General features: G+C 37.6%; 1 protein-coding gene across 2 annotated transcripts in view; it reads left to right on the top strand.

Moving 5' to 3' along the window:
* Positions 1-12739, top strand: part of LOC117405111 (neuropilin-2-like) — a 51618-nt gene extending 38879 nt beyond the window's left edge. Inside the window, exons 13-17 of one of the 2 annotated variants that reach the window (XM_034007916.3) lie at positions 2389-2654; positions 2926-3022; positions 3312-3344; positions 9729-9794; positions 10813-12739. In XM_034007916.3, coding sequence (XP_033863807.1) covers positions 2389-2654; positions 2926-3022; positions 3312-3344; positions 9729-9794; positions 10813-11102 — 752 coding nt within the window. In that variant the 3' untranslated portion in view covers positions 11103-12739. The other variant, XM_034007924.3, reaches the window with a different exon arrangement.
* Positions 12740-16938: the final 4199 nt, after the last annotated feature.

Here is a 16938-nt window from a genome sequence, read left to right as displayed (position 1 = left end):
ATGTAAATTGAATACTGTAGGTTATATTCAAAACAAAAACATGTACTGTAAAAGGTGGTTCTAGTGTTAATAAAATGTAACTTTTAGATGTTCCACAAACACACACACACACACAAATATAAATTCTAAGTAGTAAAACTTGTAGAAATTATATTTTATATAATTTTGTGTGTGTGTGTGTGTGTGTGTGTGTTGGAAAGGTAACCAGACAAACAAGTAGCTAATGCGCGGTGTAATTCAGAATGTGCGCGACAACATGTGAATTCATGTATCTTGTTAAATGTTTTTATCTTCATGGCAACACATGAAGCTCTCCTCACGATATTCAGAGTCGTTCTTTTCCTACTCAGTAAGCAGACACGAACATTTAAATATCCCCTCCCATAAATGACTATGAATTGAGTAATCTGCATTGGTACAGACGATTTTTTTTCATAAATCAGAACTGCATAGCAACGCATTTCCTGAAAAGTACAGCAAACAGTTCGTGAGGAAAACTGTCATGACTTGTGCATGTAAATGGTGCTATTGTCTACCAAGACAAGCTGGAGAGCTTTTCTTATTCTTCAGCGGAATTGTTTTAGAGATTCAGTTCCCTTCAAACTAATGAAGCTCACCGCTGTCGGTGCCAAATCCTTAGATCACAATTAGCGAGGCTGCCTTGGCTTCCTACAGGTTTCTGTCTCAGCCCCTGTCGGCATAATAATGTTTAATTAATGTAAACCCTTCAGAAAAAGTGAGAAGCAGTTTCCTCTTTCTGACCGAACTTTTCAATTCCCATCCCCTGGGATCCCGTAATTGTTATCCTTTTTTTTCCAATGATAAGACTTTAATGTCTGTAAAAATGTTTGTCTGGCCTTGTTTTTAGGTCCTGCAGTATCTGTTCCTTTTCTCTTAAACCGCTTGTTAACCACCTGAGAGCTTGCTAGTCTTACTCTTTCTGTGAAAGCGGTCTGGGTTCCATATGTTAGGGCTGAAATCTCTATAAAAGAAAAGAAAACAGATTGTAAAGTATTTCCCAAACCTATTCAGTACTACAGGGCATGTACTTACTTCTGACAAATTTGGGGGTCAACATGCTAGTTATACCCTAACCCAAACAATAGCATTTTTCTTCCAAGCTTTTAATCTAAATACCCATTTATAACTTAGGTTAGTACCTACAAAATGCTTTGAAGCCATGTTTTTGTTCAATTATCTTTGGCAAAATTTCCATGATGCTAATTGCTAAATTTTCTAGAACTGTGCAAGTCTTTCAGACACTTTAGGGAAGCTGTGACCCTCGCTGTGCTAATCTGAAGAATTCCCAGATGGTTAGGATGGTCTTGGGGCTAGGGGAGTAGGCATTTTCTCTTTCACTAATTAAGTTCTGTAGCAAGGAGATCAATGGAAAAGAAAATTAAACTCCCCACATGGTTCACTACAGATACCTTGGAGGCTGACAACTTCCTAAAAAGCAATGCATAATTAGGCACCCTTTATTAATCTAAAAAGGTTTTCAAAGGGTGTTTTTCACCATCTAATCAATAAATCACAGGACTTACCATATATCTGCAGTTGGCCGCCTATTCACATTTTATTATTATTATTATTATTTATTTCTTAGCAGACGCCCTTATCCAGGGCAACTTACAATTGTTACAAGATAACACATTATTTTTACATACAATTACCCATTTATACAGTTGGGTTTTTACTGGAGCAATCTAGGTAAAGTACCTTGCTCAAGGATACAGCAGCAGTATCCCCCACCTGGGATTTAACCCAAGTCCCTCCGGTCAAGAGTCCAGAGCCCTAACCACTACTCCACACTTGTGGTTAGTGTGGTTGATAGTTTACAGTAGGTGCTACAGCAGGAACTGCTAGAAGAATCCTGCTTCTTCCTAATTACACATGTTGCTTTGCACATGTGTATGGAGCACCACAGAATCAGCAACAGTAGGCATTACAGCACACTTTCTGTCAAATGGTGAGCTTCTTGTAAACAGGATACAAAGACACGCTTGGTGGTCAGACGTCAGACAGAAGATGTGTGGGTGATAAACGATTGTTTTTTCAAGTGATAAATGAATGCGAAACAAAATAACCATATACTGTATAAAACTATTCATTAAAACATCACAAAAACAGCAATGACAAGCAAAATAGTTCATATCTCAAGAAAAGAATCTCAGTTTGATCAATTTTGCCTGATACATATCGTCTCTGAGGTTACACAAGGTTTTTAAAAAATAAATCAGATAACAGCTTAGCTACCCCTGTGTGTGTGTGTTTTTTTAGGGAGCAACCCACGCTTTGATTAGATTTGCAGAGAGGGAGTGTAAGTTAATCATTTTTACTGTTTTAAAATACTAAAATATAGATATATATATATTTGTTTTTTTCCAGGAAATGGCAACTATTTGTATGTGGAAGCTAGCCAGAAGACAGAAGGGCTCCGTGCTAAGTTGCTCAGCCCCCCAGTTTCTGCTCTGGGGGGGCAGCTCTGCATGGTGTTCTGGTACCACATGCGGGGGGCCAACGTTGGGACCCTTCGTGTGCTGATGAGTGAAACTGACCAACAAGAGACCACTCTGTGGTCTGTGAGGGGCGACCAGGGCAGTGAGTGGACGGAAGGAAGAACCGTACTGCCCGAGTCCCCCAAGCAATACCAGGTACAGCATTAGCAAAGACAGAAGCCCTTTGTCTCCCAAGCTAACCATATGTTAGCAACAAGACATGCCTTGTATTTGATAACCATGAAGCAATAATGTCTACACTGTATTAATGACCAAGGATTATACTGTTGACTGTCATACATATTAACTGCCTGGTTACCATTTGTATACTGAATGGCTTAGGGGCCTTGACTGGAGCTTTTTAAAATGTGTAGTGCCTCTATGTTCTGCTTGCTTGCTGACGTCTTCTTTTTATTCTTCTTGTCAGATTGTGATGGAGGCGGATATAGATCATGGATTCAAAGGAGATATAGCGATTGATAACATTCACATATCAACCAGCATCCCAGTTAACGAATGCACTCGTAAGTACATAAATGATTGGATGATGTATTGTATGAAGGAATTCCTACAGCTTTGCTGATTTCAAATCAGGCAAAAAAAAAAAAAAAAAAAAGAAAAAAACATGGCAAGCCTAATCATTTTATAATGCAAACTATGTTTAGGACATAGTTTAAAAGTAGAAAAACAGTTGTTTAAAGTAAGATGTTCCTAACATTGTTGTATCTTTATTGTAAACTTTATTTTTAATGTGTTTATTTGATTCACTGTCTTAAAAACATTCTCTTAGTTTTTTGTTTTTATTTTTTTCAGAACCCTTCACAGCCTTTTACCCTGAAACCACAGGTAAGCTTCCATTTTGCATAATTAATTTACTGTATTTTTACTCGTCCTTGTGCTTATAGCTGAATATGTGGCGCAGTTGTATAAATGGCAGGGGCTGTTTTGCTATGCAGGATTATGTAGTGTAACTACATTAATCCATTAACAAAGCTTTGGTCTTACAGCTACAGCAGCAAACAATACCCTCAAAGCCTGACTTAGTTACATTGTTCTTATATAAGAGACAAATTATCTGAAATGAGTCAAGAACTGGACCAATTCTTAATGTTTGTTGTTTTTTAAAGCAAGAAAGCAAGTCTGTAGTTTAGCATCACATGGCAATGAAATTATTTGCTGTTAAGACTGGCATGTACATAAAAGGAGATGGTGCATGCTGCAGAGTTTGGATTCCCAGCTATTGGATGTTATACCCACTTCTATATAGAAAAAAAGAAAACGCAAGCTTGTCTCCCTGATACAGTTAATAATTGTTGGTTCACTGTTTTTATTAGATATGCACAAAAGGCATGTTAACAGTGCATATATTTGAGGGTTTCAGATATTGTTGGTGGATAGGTCTAACATTTCACTCAGTGGGCCCAGATTTTCTTTCATTTTGCACCAATACTAGGTGTGGTTATGTTGGTGATTTTTTGTTTTGTTTTACTATAATTAAATTCCATTGGTTTGCATCCACATATCCTTCACCTATTTTATAAAAACTGTCATTAAATTTTACCAGTAAACTGCGAGAGCAAGACAACAACATCCTGCTGTGCAAGTGAAAACAAACCGGTTGGTTGACGTTTAAAAAAAAAAAAAAAGAAGAAAAAAAGATGCACATCTTTTTAAAAGATGATGTTGTTGTAAGGGTATTTTTTGAACTGGCATTGCAAGAAGAAGCAAATATCTTTTAACACTAGTAGCTTGGGAAGGTTGCACGGAATGTACACTGCACTTCAATTTCTCTGTGGGAGTCTGTGGCTTGATGAAGATTTGTAGAGAAATGCGCATGCTGTTAAAATTAAAACTATAGCACACAAAGTTCACTCACTTATAGTAAAGTCCCATTGTGAAGCTGAAAGCTGTTAACAACTGTTTAACACCTCACTGGTATACATTTCGCCTCAGTATGGCAATATTGGAAAACATGTATCTCAGATAGCTACTTTATATTCTCTTAAAGTCAAAAGAGCCAAATATCACCCTTTTTTGTAAAACACAAAAGGTTTTGGCAACTGAATTTTATTTTGTCTGGAAAGTGTGACAGGCATTCAAGTGGTGCAATGGATTAAAATTCAGTCCAGGTCTAAAAGGTAATTTATTTCACTGGCTGACTGTAATGGAAGCTGTCAGAGTGGAAATTAGTTCCATTGACCAGGCCTGCACTGAGACCGTTGTCAACATATATGACACCATCACCCAATCACACCTCTAACTGGTAGCTAATCCCATTGTGACAATTTAGACAGGTCATGAGGGAAGGGGTGAGATTAGGGGTGAAGGAGGTGATGTGTAGAGGGTTGGTGTGAGCTGTGGCCCCCAGTTATATGCTTTAAAAAAGGAGAAATTAACAACATTGTAAAGCCGTGTCGTTGTTTCAGTAAAATTTCTAAATTGGGTGTTAGTTTTTAAACTAATTTAGCAGAGAATAAAATTATGTGTTTGCCCTGGTGTCTGTTATGTGGCAGCTTTGCATTTGCTTCCCACTGCTACGTATAAGTAAATCTCTGTCAGTTTAACATGACACAAAATACTCAGAAATGGTTTAAGCTTTTGTAAGTGGATTGTGTTTGCAGTGTTGTACGTAGAAAACTAACAAGCCCATTACTTCTGACCCTTCATGTACAACAGGCTAGATAAATAAGCTAGAACAGCCATATTGGCTGCTGATTAAGCATGCAAGTGTCTGTGTGTGTCTGTGTACATGTGGGGGTGCGTGTTTTAAAAATTAGTCGGGATGCTTCCCTACCCAAGCCAATTCTTCTGTGTCTCTCCAATAGGGGGCACCCTTCCTGGAGGGAGCGAACCCACAGTAGACTCGGTGTCAGTGCAACCCATCCCAACCTACTGGTATTACGTAATGGCCGGGGGAGGTGCTCTCTTGGTGATGGTGCCCCTCGTGTTGGTGATGGTTCTCTACTGCCACCGGTACCGCTTTGCGGCCAAGAAGAGCCAGCACTCCATCGCCTACAAAAACACCCCGTATCCCAGCAACGCCGTAACCGGCGTGGAGCCCACAATGGCTATAAAACTAGAAAAGGAGGACCACAGCCCGCAGTGCTGAGAAGGGACTCTTTAAGACACACGCTTAGAAAAAACAAACACAAACAAAAACAAACAAAAAGTGACTGTCATGTTGCCTAATATACCGTAATTGCACCTTTTATACCATTTGTTGATGGAAGAAAATGACTGCCTTTTTTTCTATTGGATGCTGCATCTGGGAAACACAAATTAATAGGAATGACAAATAGACTACAATCCAATTATAGATCACAGCGAGGAGGGTGTCTGTCTGAGAGAACGCTTCAGGCATGGTTGTAGTGGGCTTAGTTTTGTCACAAACCCTGCTTACAATTCTTTTAGGATAGTAAATATCACGATATACCATTAAAATATGAGCTTGCTTTGATTTTATCCAAATACAGAATGCTCAAAAAATAGTAAGGGCAATGAAATTCCACTTCTGGTCCAAGGCTCTTATTTTGTGTCACATGAAAGAATTGAGTTTCTAAAATGGTACCCATGTGATCCTTTCACCTCAGTAAGAACTTCACAACCTCTTGGTGGGTATACTCTGCTCAGTGACGCAGCAGACAGACAGAAAGATAGGCATTCCAAGCTTAGCACAGAGCTTTATTTCAGTAAGAAAAAACTGAGCTGGAATCCAACAATAGCATTCATTATCCACTGGTCATGCTAGGTGTCCTCGACCAGTCGTTCTGGAATGGCAGAGGTTTCTGTGATTTGGAATTAGCTTTGTATCAACATGCTCTGCTTTTATAAACTGATTAACTTCTTGCAAAAACCTTCTCGGAGAACTGTGTTCCAGAAGAATGCGATTTCCTGTTCATTTGAAGAGATCTACACTGAACAGTACAATACAGTAATTGCTGGCAGCCAATATTAAAGGAACATATTCATGCTGAGACCGAGGGATAAATGGTTCCTGCTGTCCAGTGGAAAGTTCAAAACAAAAGAACAAATCCTATTGCATCTGCTCACTTGTGACATGAAACGTTGCGTTTATCATATGCAAAGGGCTTCTAGTTGCCTTACGTAGCCTTGTTTGTTTGAAGCCTGTGATGATATTAACTTTACATGAAAAAACTGGCCTTAAAAATTTGGGGTGCTGTCTAAGTCTGGCTTTTTCTGTTTTCTTTTTCTTTTTTTTTGGTTTAATGAAAAAGTGCAGTCGAGTGATGATGAGTGTGTCTACTAGATCAGATAACAGAGGGTTTGCTTGCAAGTGGCAGTTCCCAAGGCACTTTGGCTGCTTTGGATGTGGCACTGCCTTAGCAACAAGATTGCAATGCTTTTTTGGCTTACTAAATTTATTATAAACAGTTACTCCTTTTTAACACTGGGAATTCATTATGGCAAGAATCCACACAATAGTGAATGATAAACAAACAATATATAGGACTTTATACCTCACAATGCCTGTACTTTCAGAGCACAACCCAGCCTGGCATGAAATCAACATGTTTCTGATTCCCTTCTTGTTCAAGGGTGTTATTCTAAAGTTGCTGGTACCTGCAGTGCCTAACACTGATGTCTTGTGGAGCGGAATGAGGTTGGTGCTGGAGCGTGTTTACATGTTTATGGGCCGCACAGCGCCTAAGGAGTTAAATGCCAGTGGTGTTCGAGAGATAGAAAGAAGCTTACAAGTCTAGAACAGAATTGTATCCAATAGAAAAGCAATTACACTGCGAATCCAAGCCTTTCAAAGCTGAGCCATGCCTAATTAGAATTCCAATCTCGATCATTTTATCGCTTAGACATTGGATCAACACTGGTTCAGAGTGCTTATCGCATTACAAAAGACGCTTCCACGGCTTCCATATGTTGCCTGAATTCAATCCACATTCTTTATTACCAATATGCGGTTTTAAGAAAAAGAAATATCCAGTTACATTTTACATCTGGATATACTGATGCATACAGATAATACTTTTATTAGATTTTTGGCTAAATATGTATATTATAAATTTTGGGTGTGTGGAACCGGTTAACAGATCAGATAACTTTTTTTTAAAACCTGATGCACAGTCTGAAGCAGTAGGGCTACCTGCCTCTCCAACCAGCTCTTTAGAACATCACCCCAGATAGATTACACTGAATCTTGGGAGTTCCTTGGGATGTCTTAATAGTCTTTCATTATAAAGAACTCATAATGAATCCCGCTACTGCTTTCACGTTTTAGTGTTTAATGTTGTTACAGTGTAGAGAATAATCGTTAACAAATACCTGTTCTGTTTAATGAAACCATTTTTTGTTAAGGATCTCAGGTTGACATGCCTGTCTATGTGAGGTTCTGTCTTTTTATGTGTTCATGTACACATCAGGTTATGTAGGAATGCCAGGTACCAGGACATTGTAAAAGATGCATGTTTGTATTGCCTGATTTGGCATTATTAGCCCTTTCCCCTTTACAGAAGAGATGTGTGCAGAAAAACTGCGTTTAAAAGAAAATGGGAAAAAAACAGCTAACAGATCAAACCACTGTTCAGATTGTCCTATAAAAGTGTGGCTTTTTGGTTGCTGTACAAGACAGTTATCTGAAGAAAGACTGGTTTATTTCCAATTGTTTTTTAAGGGCAAGAAAAAAAACAGGGGATTAAAAAAAAAAAGTCTTCCTGTAGAATTGCAAGTATGTTCTCTGACATTTTTAACCTATAGCACTTGTGGAAAGATCTGAATTAAAAAATGCATTTATAAAGACAGAAATACTTGGGGAAACATTGGCATGTACCCATAATGTATATTTAAATCTACTTTAGGTTCTGTCACTCTCCATGAATTATTTTAAAGCTCTTAATATTTTAATTAGTTAATGGATAAGATAACTTTATTAAGCCTGCAGTAAGTTTTCCCCCCATTCATCAACAAAATACTAATGAGAAAAAGCACTCACTGTAAGAATTTTCCTGCAGTCTTGAAGTTAAAAAATGAAAGAATAAACTATGCCAAGCAGTGAAGCAGCGGCTTTTGACTCGTAGTGCAATCGATGCAGTTTTTTTACTGGGAAGCCTGCAGTGCTTTTATGTACAACAGCCAACTGGCAAGTTCAAAACAGGTCTGGGGATGGAGACATAGAATAAAACAATTTAAGCCACAAGTATTTCACCAGATGAGAATTTAAGACTAAATGTTCACTATTTTTGTACATCAGAATCTAGAGAAAGCTCAATCATTTGCTGTGTGTAAGACAGTTTCTTCATAAAAATATAATTAGTATTCTTGGGATCTTATTATCTCCTTTGCTGATTTAATTCCTGGAAGCTCTTTCCTGGTCAGTAATTGTATTACTGGCTTTCCTATAACTGTATTTGATGTTTTATTTATTTAATACAGTCGTATTCTTAATCAAGCAGATTTCTTCTGTATCCTTCTTGTCCTGTGTTTGTGAATGTAATGCATAGACTGTGATTGTTACATATTCAGAGCCATGCCCATCTTGCTCTTCAGCTCATACTGTTTGTAAGGAATCTTTTAGCTTGTGGGATTTTATGGAGATGTATTGTGCGGAATGTAATAAAGATGATATTTTTATAAAAAAGAAAAAAAAAAGAAACTTGCTCTCTTCTCTTTAAAAAAAAAACGTATACTAAATTTCAGTTTGCATAAAATGTTATGTCCATGAAAGAGAAAAAAAAAAAAGTTTTACAATGTCATACAGATGTTATTTTCACTGCCTTAAAATTGCATCAGCATGGCATCAGGATTTTTTGTTTCCTAATAATCTATTGAGGATTTTATATATGACCACCTGATTTGTCCATTTGTTTGTTTGCCCTCCAGAGCACACTGTGAGACAGACCCAACACACACACTGTACTATTCGCTCTTCATGAAGCTTCACTACTGAATCATTAATGGCTAAAGTACTATGTACTGCTATATAAATACACACTGTGGATCCACTTGACAGTGTTGTCATTACCAGTACCTCAAATAAAACCATAAGCTGATGTCATCCTTAGTGTTTTAGTTTATGAATGTTTTCAAACTGCAGAACTGTGTTACGGTTTAAAAAAGATGCGTTTTGAGTCACCATATGTTATATAGTTGAATTTTTTTGTCTCATAAAAGCATACTTTCAGGGATACGTTATATGCTAGATGCCCAACCTTGCTGTAGAATAAAAAGACTGAAGTCTACCATTTATTTTATTTTAAACAGACGATTGGGTAGTCAAAGACTTCGGAGACAGCTTGACGCTGAACGGCAAGGACCGAGCTAATGCAGGTATGTTTCCTACAGTATGTTCTATTCTAACTGTTGCTGCCTTCTGGTGAAAGACAAACATCTTTTCTTTGATTTGGACATTTAGACTCCTCGCTGATTTGTTCTGTGTGGGTAATTTACAGGTCTGCAAACCCTTCAATCTTTGAAGCCTTTCTCACTCCAAGCAAATTAGAAAAAAGGAAAACTATAAATAAGCAGTAAGCTTCTAAAGGCTTGTTACTTGTCAGTAGGCAGCAAGGGCCACTGTATCAGTAATGTAGTTGTCCACTCAAAAGATTAACAGTCTGACAAACCATTTAAAAAAGAAACCTGCCTAAATAGCATGGCACATTGCTAAAGAAGCCAATCTCAACAGCTTCTGTACCAGTATGTCATACTTTTGCAAAAGTAAAGTGAAGCGAACTGGTAGGTTTAAGCATTGAATCAAATATACTTCTTCAAAAGGGTTGGAATTTTAACTATTTTTAGCTCCTACATTTGGAATTTTTAGTGTTTATTATTAATCACTTTTTGACTAGCTCTAAGGCAACAGTAAAGCCCTTAGGATCCAGTCGCTAAGGTGTGCATTGCCATATGTCTAACAATTATAAAAATTATCTCAGGCTTTTGTTTAACTTGGGCAATTTGTGCTAAATTACATATACATCCTAATTGCCAAAATTCTATTAATAAAATACTGGGAGTTTTTTTTATTAGCTTTGGCCAGATAATAATAACATAGTCTGTGTGGAGTAATGTGTTGATAAAATGGGGTCGAGACTGCTCTAAGGTTTCTATAGAAACTGTTTTTATTTTGGGGTGGTTTTGGCAACTTTGTAATGATGGGATGCTTATGACAGCCAAGAAGGCCCAGATCCTGAAGCAACATTCTGTTTAACAAACTATTATGAAGAGACAACTTCTTTTTTTATGTTTTCAAGTTCCTCTTTTAAATCCAATGTGTTTTTTTTTTATTTCATCTTTCATCATGCTGTTTCTTAAAAAAAAAAAATTCAAACAATGCTTTTTCTACTTCCAGATTGGACCACTCCAGGACCTTCTGCTGGTGTTCCCGTTACTCAGATATCTGAAAAGGATAAGAACTGGCTGTATTCATTGGATCCCATCCTCGTCACCATCATCGCCATGAGCTCTTTAGGAGTCCTTCTAGGAGCCGTCTGTGCTGGACTCCTTCTTTACTGTACATGTTCCTACAACGGGCTCTCCTCACGGAGCTCCACCACCCTGGAGAACTACAACTTTGAGCTTTACGATGGGATCAAGCATAAAGTTAAAATCAACCAGCAAAGGTGTTGCTCTGAAGCATGATTCGACATTAACACAGTGCTATACCAGACTTTTGCCAACTTCAATATGAGTCAATGAATGACAGAACTCACCCATCAGTAATAAAGCTTTGCTGTTTTAACCAGTGGGACTCCCTAAGGGATTGACTGCTTTATAGGTGCTATACATATCAGAAAATGCCTATTCCAAAAGAAAAAGCTATAGATTTTTAATCTACTGACTGGTGAAATTGAAAAGAACAATGAGCAAGAATCCTTGACATTTTTGGTCAATGGCTCTTCTTGCTTTGTGAAGATCATTTTTGCTAAAGACAAAATATATTGTGACTCTTAAAGATTGCTGTTCTTATTAATCAGTTGTATTTCTGATGACCATCAGAGTGCAGTGTGTTTACCATGTTAGACTTTTTGCTTTGAAAAAAATATATCTCTTTCTGAATACCGATATATTTGGCCAAAACTATTAGACATTTTTTGTTTATGAAATTGACCATTGAAGATGATTTCATGTGTCCACTTTGGTGTAGCATAGAAGCTACTTGTGAACTTCAAATTTTTTCAATGCAACCTATGGATTGCTGGTGGCTTCAGATAATGATCTGTGCTTCTTTGCAGAGCTTTAGCCCATAGAAACCTAATTTTTGCCCGTTGATGGAGGACGTACCATTTTTAAAGACAAATGAAAACCACATTCCAGCAAGTTCATAAACTGTAGGTTTGTGTGGAGATATAGATTAACAAAATAAAAATCCAGAAGCCACATTGTGGATACAACACTGATGAGCCTTAAGATAACTGTTCTTGGAGAAGAGCCATTGAAAAATACTAGCTCCTGGATTCAACCGAAGAAGCCTTTAGGCCTAGGCCTTGCACTTTTTATTTTATTTTATTTTTTTATTAAAATAAACTTAAAACACGACAGGCAATTGATCTGAGCTGATTTGCTTGGCATTCAGGTTTACCTGTTCTAAGATTTCCAGTCCCTCTACATTTCTTAACTGTACCTCAGACACACACACACACACACATATACACACACACACACACTGAAACACACATGTTTGCATTCCTATATTTGTGGGGACTTCTAATTTGACTCTCACTATATTTTTAAGGCATATTTAGTTCTTAAAAAGGTGTTTTACAAAGTGGGGACGTCCCCACAACATAGTTTTTTCAGGAGTTACTATCTTTGTGGGGACATTTTCTCAAATGTTGTCTGCACATTGATAGTAATACCTGCCCACACACATACAAACACACACATACACACACACACACACACACACACGCAAAACAACTCCTTAGAGCTGCATTCGGCTGAAACTGAGCAAGAATTCAAGGTGTACATGGACCGTTGAATATAACTAACTGATTGCAAGGTGCTGAAAGCACTGTAAATGAATTCTGCTCAGCTGGTGACTGGAAAGGGAGAGTCAAGCCCATTTTTCAGCAGCCACTAATTTAACTGTATTGACTCTTTGCCAAGTGCCTTGGAACAAGCCTGATAGAAATGTACTTTGGAATTGATAGTATTACGTCTTCTGTCTGGGACAGGAGGGTGCATCCCGGCACTGATCTAATGTTCAAAAACATTGTTTATAGACTTTGTACAGAAAAGTTCTTTTTTATTATTTAATAAACAATTGATAAGGTTAAGCTGTGTCAAGACTGTGTGAGTCGTATTGTGTTACATGTTACAACTAAAGGGATTTAGGAGACTGTATTAGACACAGGTCCTATTCTATTTTTCTTCATTTTTTATACATTTTCCTTCAGATCAAATTTTACAGATTTATTCCCTCTACCTGTCTACAAATGAGTTTATATAGGCACCATGCCAGACTTTCATTGAATTTGGCCTTGGAAGAAATACACTTTGACAGATAAAAATATAATTCAATCTCCAGTCTCAAAATGAAGGGAGGGGGTTTTGTTTTAAGGACCACTCATCATAAAAAGTAAACCTATCAAAAGATCTCACCAGTAGCTTAGGCCATGGTTTTCTATACGCATTGGTCAGCCAAAGGTTAGCAGATTGATTGATGTTTGGGTTACCACCTTGCTTTGCTGGCTGTTTTCAATGGCATAATGCAACAAAAAGTGCAGGATAACATTGCAGTGCCAATTTCTCTCATACAGTATTACTGTTCACAATAAAGATCTCCAACCCAAGTTCTCACATGATACAAAGTAACAGTTAAGTCCAATGTGGAGGAATAGGGAAATACTTTTGATTGCAGTTCTTATCCCAGCACCCTCTCCGGTTTACACAGGTGAAAGAGTATACTGCCTCCAGCTCATACTATATCTGTTTCTCTATACTGTAAATTCAATGCAAAATATGAATTGTTCCAAATACAGAAATCTTGTGATGGCTACCTTCATCTTTGAATTATTCAGCAGCAATTTTATGAAAAAAAAACACAAAACGAACTATTAAATTAAATACAGCAGTACCTAAAACCTTCACCCAAAACCATTTTATTATTTCAAGACATTTAAAACTACTAAAAACATTGAGATGCAGCATTATATTTAAAGGTGCTGCATTTAATGTTTTTTGTATTTGAGATGTCACTATTTATAAATGTAACGTAATGACATTGTATATCACAAGGCATGCAAACATAAAAGCAATCTAGTTCAACTAATTATATTTAAGAAATGCCACATCCTTGAATGGTGAAGAATACCTGCACAACATGATCCACTTGCAAGCTCATTTATGTGATATAATGCTTCTTGATCCAAACACCCAATTATTACAAATTAAAAATGCATTTCAAAGTGCAGTGTAATGAAAACTAATTCGGAAGAAAAAAATGTCTTGGCTTCCAAGGACACTGCTATAATGTGATGGAACAAAATGTTTCCATCTGAAATGTTTAAGCTTGTTCTAATAAAGACTGGATAAAAACAGCAGTCAATCTTGTTCGATTAATCAACCTTGATATTTCAATTAAGGAACCCTCAGGAGGGTTCCTCAACTGATAAGTAGATATAAGAATCTACCCTATACCCTATTCTCCCTACCCAAATAATGAGCCTTAAAACAGTTTTTGAACACATGTTGAGCTTGCATACTAGCAGTTATCTTTATCTTAATCGTTTGTTTTGTTTTTAGGCATTTTTTCAAGCCACTAAGAAAATAGCGGCACCATAATTAAAATGTAATCCTAGGTCAACTTCCTTTAGTTTTATTCAGATTTTATGACGGTGTTTGAGGTTATGGATTTCTGTCTCCAGTTCTGTCAACCTAGTACCTTTTACAATAAAGCACCAAATGAAACTATGGCATATAAGATATAGATATAACAGCTGCCAGGAGTTTGTGACCTGGTGCTGTACAATTGCGAATGGATATGGTATTTCAATGCCATCCGACGCGGGTTAATAATGAAGTATTTTCACTGTCTTACAGACGGTCAACTGAATCCCCAATAGAAACCCCACAAAACACATATGTGAACAGAGGATACATAAATCAGGGTTTGTACACATCCTCAAGTTTAGTTGGTTAGTCACGCATTTCCATGTCTTATTGTTTTTATGCTGAGTCTCCATATTACCAACAAAAGTAATGTAAATGTTTACAGAAATATTTCCTTTTTTCATTGGAGAACTTTTTTTTTATTATAGCTGAGAGGATGTGTATAAAATATATTTGGCTGAGTAAATTAGTTTTGCATACAAGCTGGCTTGTGCTGAAGAAACAGTCATACAGCATGGGTCGTACCGCAAGGTGGAAACTAACATTTGTGTTGATTGGAAAACTGTATAGTAATACCACTGTAGAACTACAGTACTGTAGAAAACCCGACCTTCATAAACCGAAACATACCCACACACACACAAGCACTATATAGTCATGTATGCATTGACATTCCAGGCATGTATATACGTTTCTGTTGTTATGCTATAAAGGCAAAAGAGGTCACTTCTTAAATTGCTTTAGGTAAGGCCAGCGAGCACTGATTACAAATGAAGACAGGTCCAGATTATGAAATTATGGAACTGCTATAGCTTTCTTTGCACTATAGAAACATTATTTTTAATGGTGCTCTAGTGCTGCATTAGTAGTGCTATGATTGTGATATAAATAATGACCTATTAGTAGTAGCTACTACTGTAGTGTCTGACTGCTCACACTGGAATTGCGTCTATAAGCTAGGATGGGGGAGACTGGATTGTATTGTACTGTAGCGACAATAACAAGATAATAATAATAATAATAATAACAATAATAATAATAATAATAATAATGTATAGCTGTGACAGTGAACTACCTTTTGCTTGTTTTTTTTATTTTTTCATTGAAGAAATAACTAGTTTGGAGCCTGGAAATTACAGCCTATGCTGAAATTATTATGCAGAGGATGCTGTGCAAAGTTGTCAAGTAACCTGTGGTGTGGGGAAGCTGTGAAGTCATGCAGCATAATTAAATGGCCAGACAACATCCCTCAGCGCAGCTTTCTATTTCACACAATGCAGTACGCTGTGCTGCAGTGCTGTGCTGTGATAAATAAGAAGAGTGTGCATGTGTTTTGCATTTTTGTCCGTTTTTATAGCAAACAATGTGGCTGCTGTAAGACTGATCCCAGATGTAACTAATGGGGAGCTAACCCACATTGTGAATGAAAATCCGCTAATAATGCTAGTCTGCAGCTTTTTATTTATTTCTTTCTTTATTATAATTTAGTAGTCACCAATTGTTTTTTATAATTATCTCCCCAATTTGGAATAGCCAATTATTTTTAGGCTCAGCTCACCGCTACCACCCTCACGCTGACTTGGGAACAGCGAAGATGAATGGACGCTGTCCTCCGAAGTGTGTGTCGTCAGCTGACTGCTTCTTTTACACACTGCAGGCCCAACATGCAGCCACCTCAGAGCTACAGCGTCGGAGGACAGGCAAGCCCACAGGCGCCCAGCCAGACCAAGGGGTTGCTGGTGCGCAGTCGGCCAATTGTGCTCCGGTCAATAGTGGAATAGCCTGGACTCGAACCGGCGACATCCAGGCTATAGGGTGCATCCTGCACTCCACGTGGAGTGCCTTTACCGGATGCGCCACTCGGGATCCCGCAACTTTTTATTTTTAATTGAATCATAGTCATAGATTTATATATAGAGTCAATTCCCTCCCTATGACAAGCTCCCTGTAAAGGAGACCAGCCAACCATTAAGACGGGTATCAGCCTTCAATTTTCATTCAAATTGTTTCTCCTGCTCGTAATACAGGTTTGAAAAATGCATCGAGGCTATAAAAGTAAAAACAGAATAATCTGGAAATGACATGGAGTTTTAAAAATAATAATAGCATTTTAATACATTTAAGAGGAAGTTTGATATATGCAATATACCCTATTAATCAACTAACACATTTGATTGGTACATTAACACCCTATACGTTAATCACCTAACTCACCTATTTAAAGCCTAAACACAAGCACCTCTTTGTCTAAGTGTTTCAGTTTTTGAACAGGACACAGCAAGACCTCTTCAAATTCCAGGACCTGTTATTCAAATAAATTCAACAATCTCCAACCTGCTTCAATCCAGTCGGAGCTACATGGCAGCTGCCTTGGTGACATCTACAAGATCTTCATACTCCACAGCATGGTTTACCTTCTCAACCTTCGGCGCCCAAAATCAAATTCAACCCATTCCGTTTAACCAGGACTGGATTTTAGCTTTTATAGTCCACGGAAGAGACTCCCTAAGCCTTGTACCAGCAACCATCAAGACATACATCTCTGGCATCCAATACCACTATCGCCTCATGTCAGTATCATCTCCGATCCTATTATCAATCCCAGCAATCCAGCTGATGCTTAGAGGGATAGCAAAAATTTCAG

The sequence above is a fragment of the Acipenser ruthenus genome, chromosome 10 (genome assembly GCF_902713425.1).
Source record: "Acipenser ruthenus chromosome 10, fAciRut3.2 maternal haplotype, whole genome shotgun sequence".
NCBI lineage: Eukaryota > Metazoa > Chordata > Actinopteri > Acipenseriformes > Acipenseridae > Acipenser > Acipenser ruthenus.
This window is presented reverse-complemented; position numbering and strand designations above follow the sequence as displayed.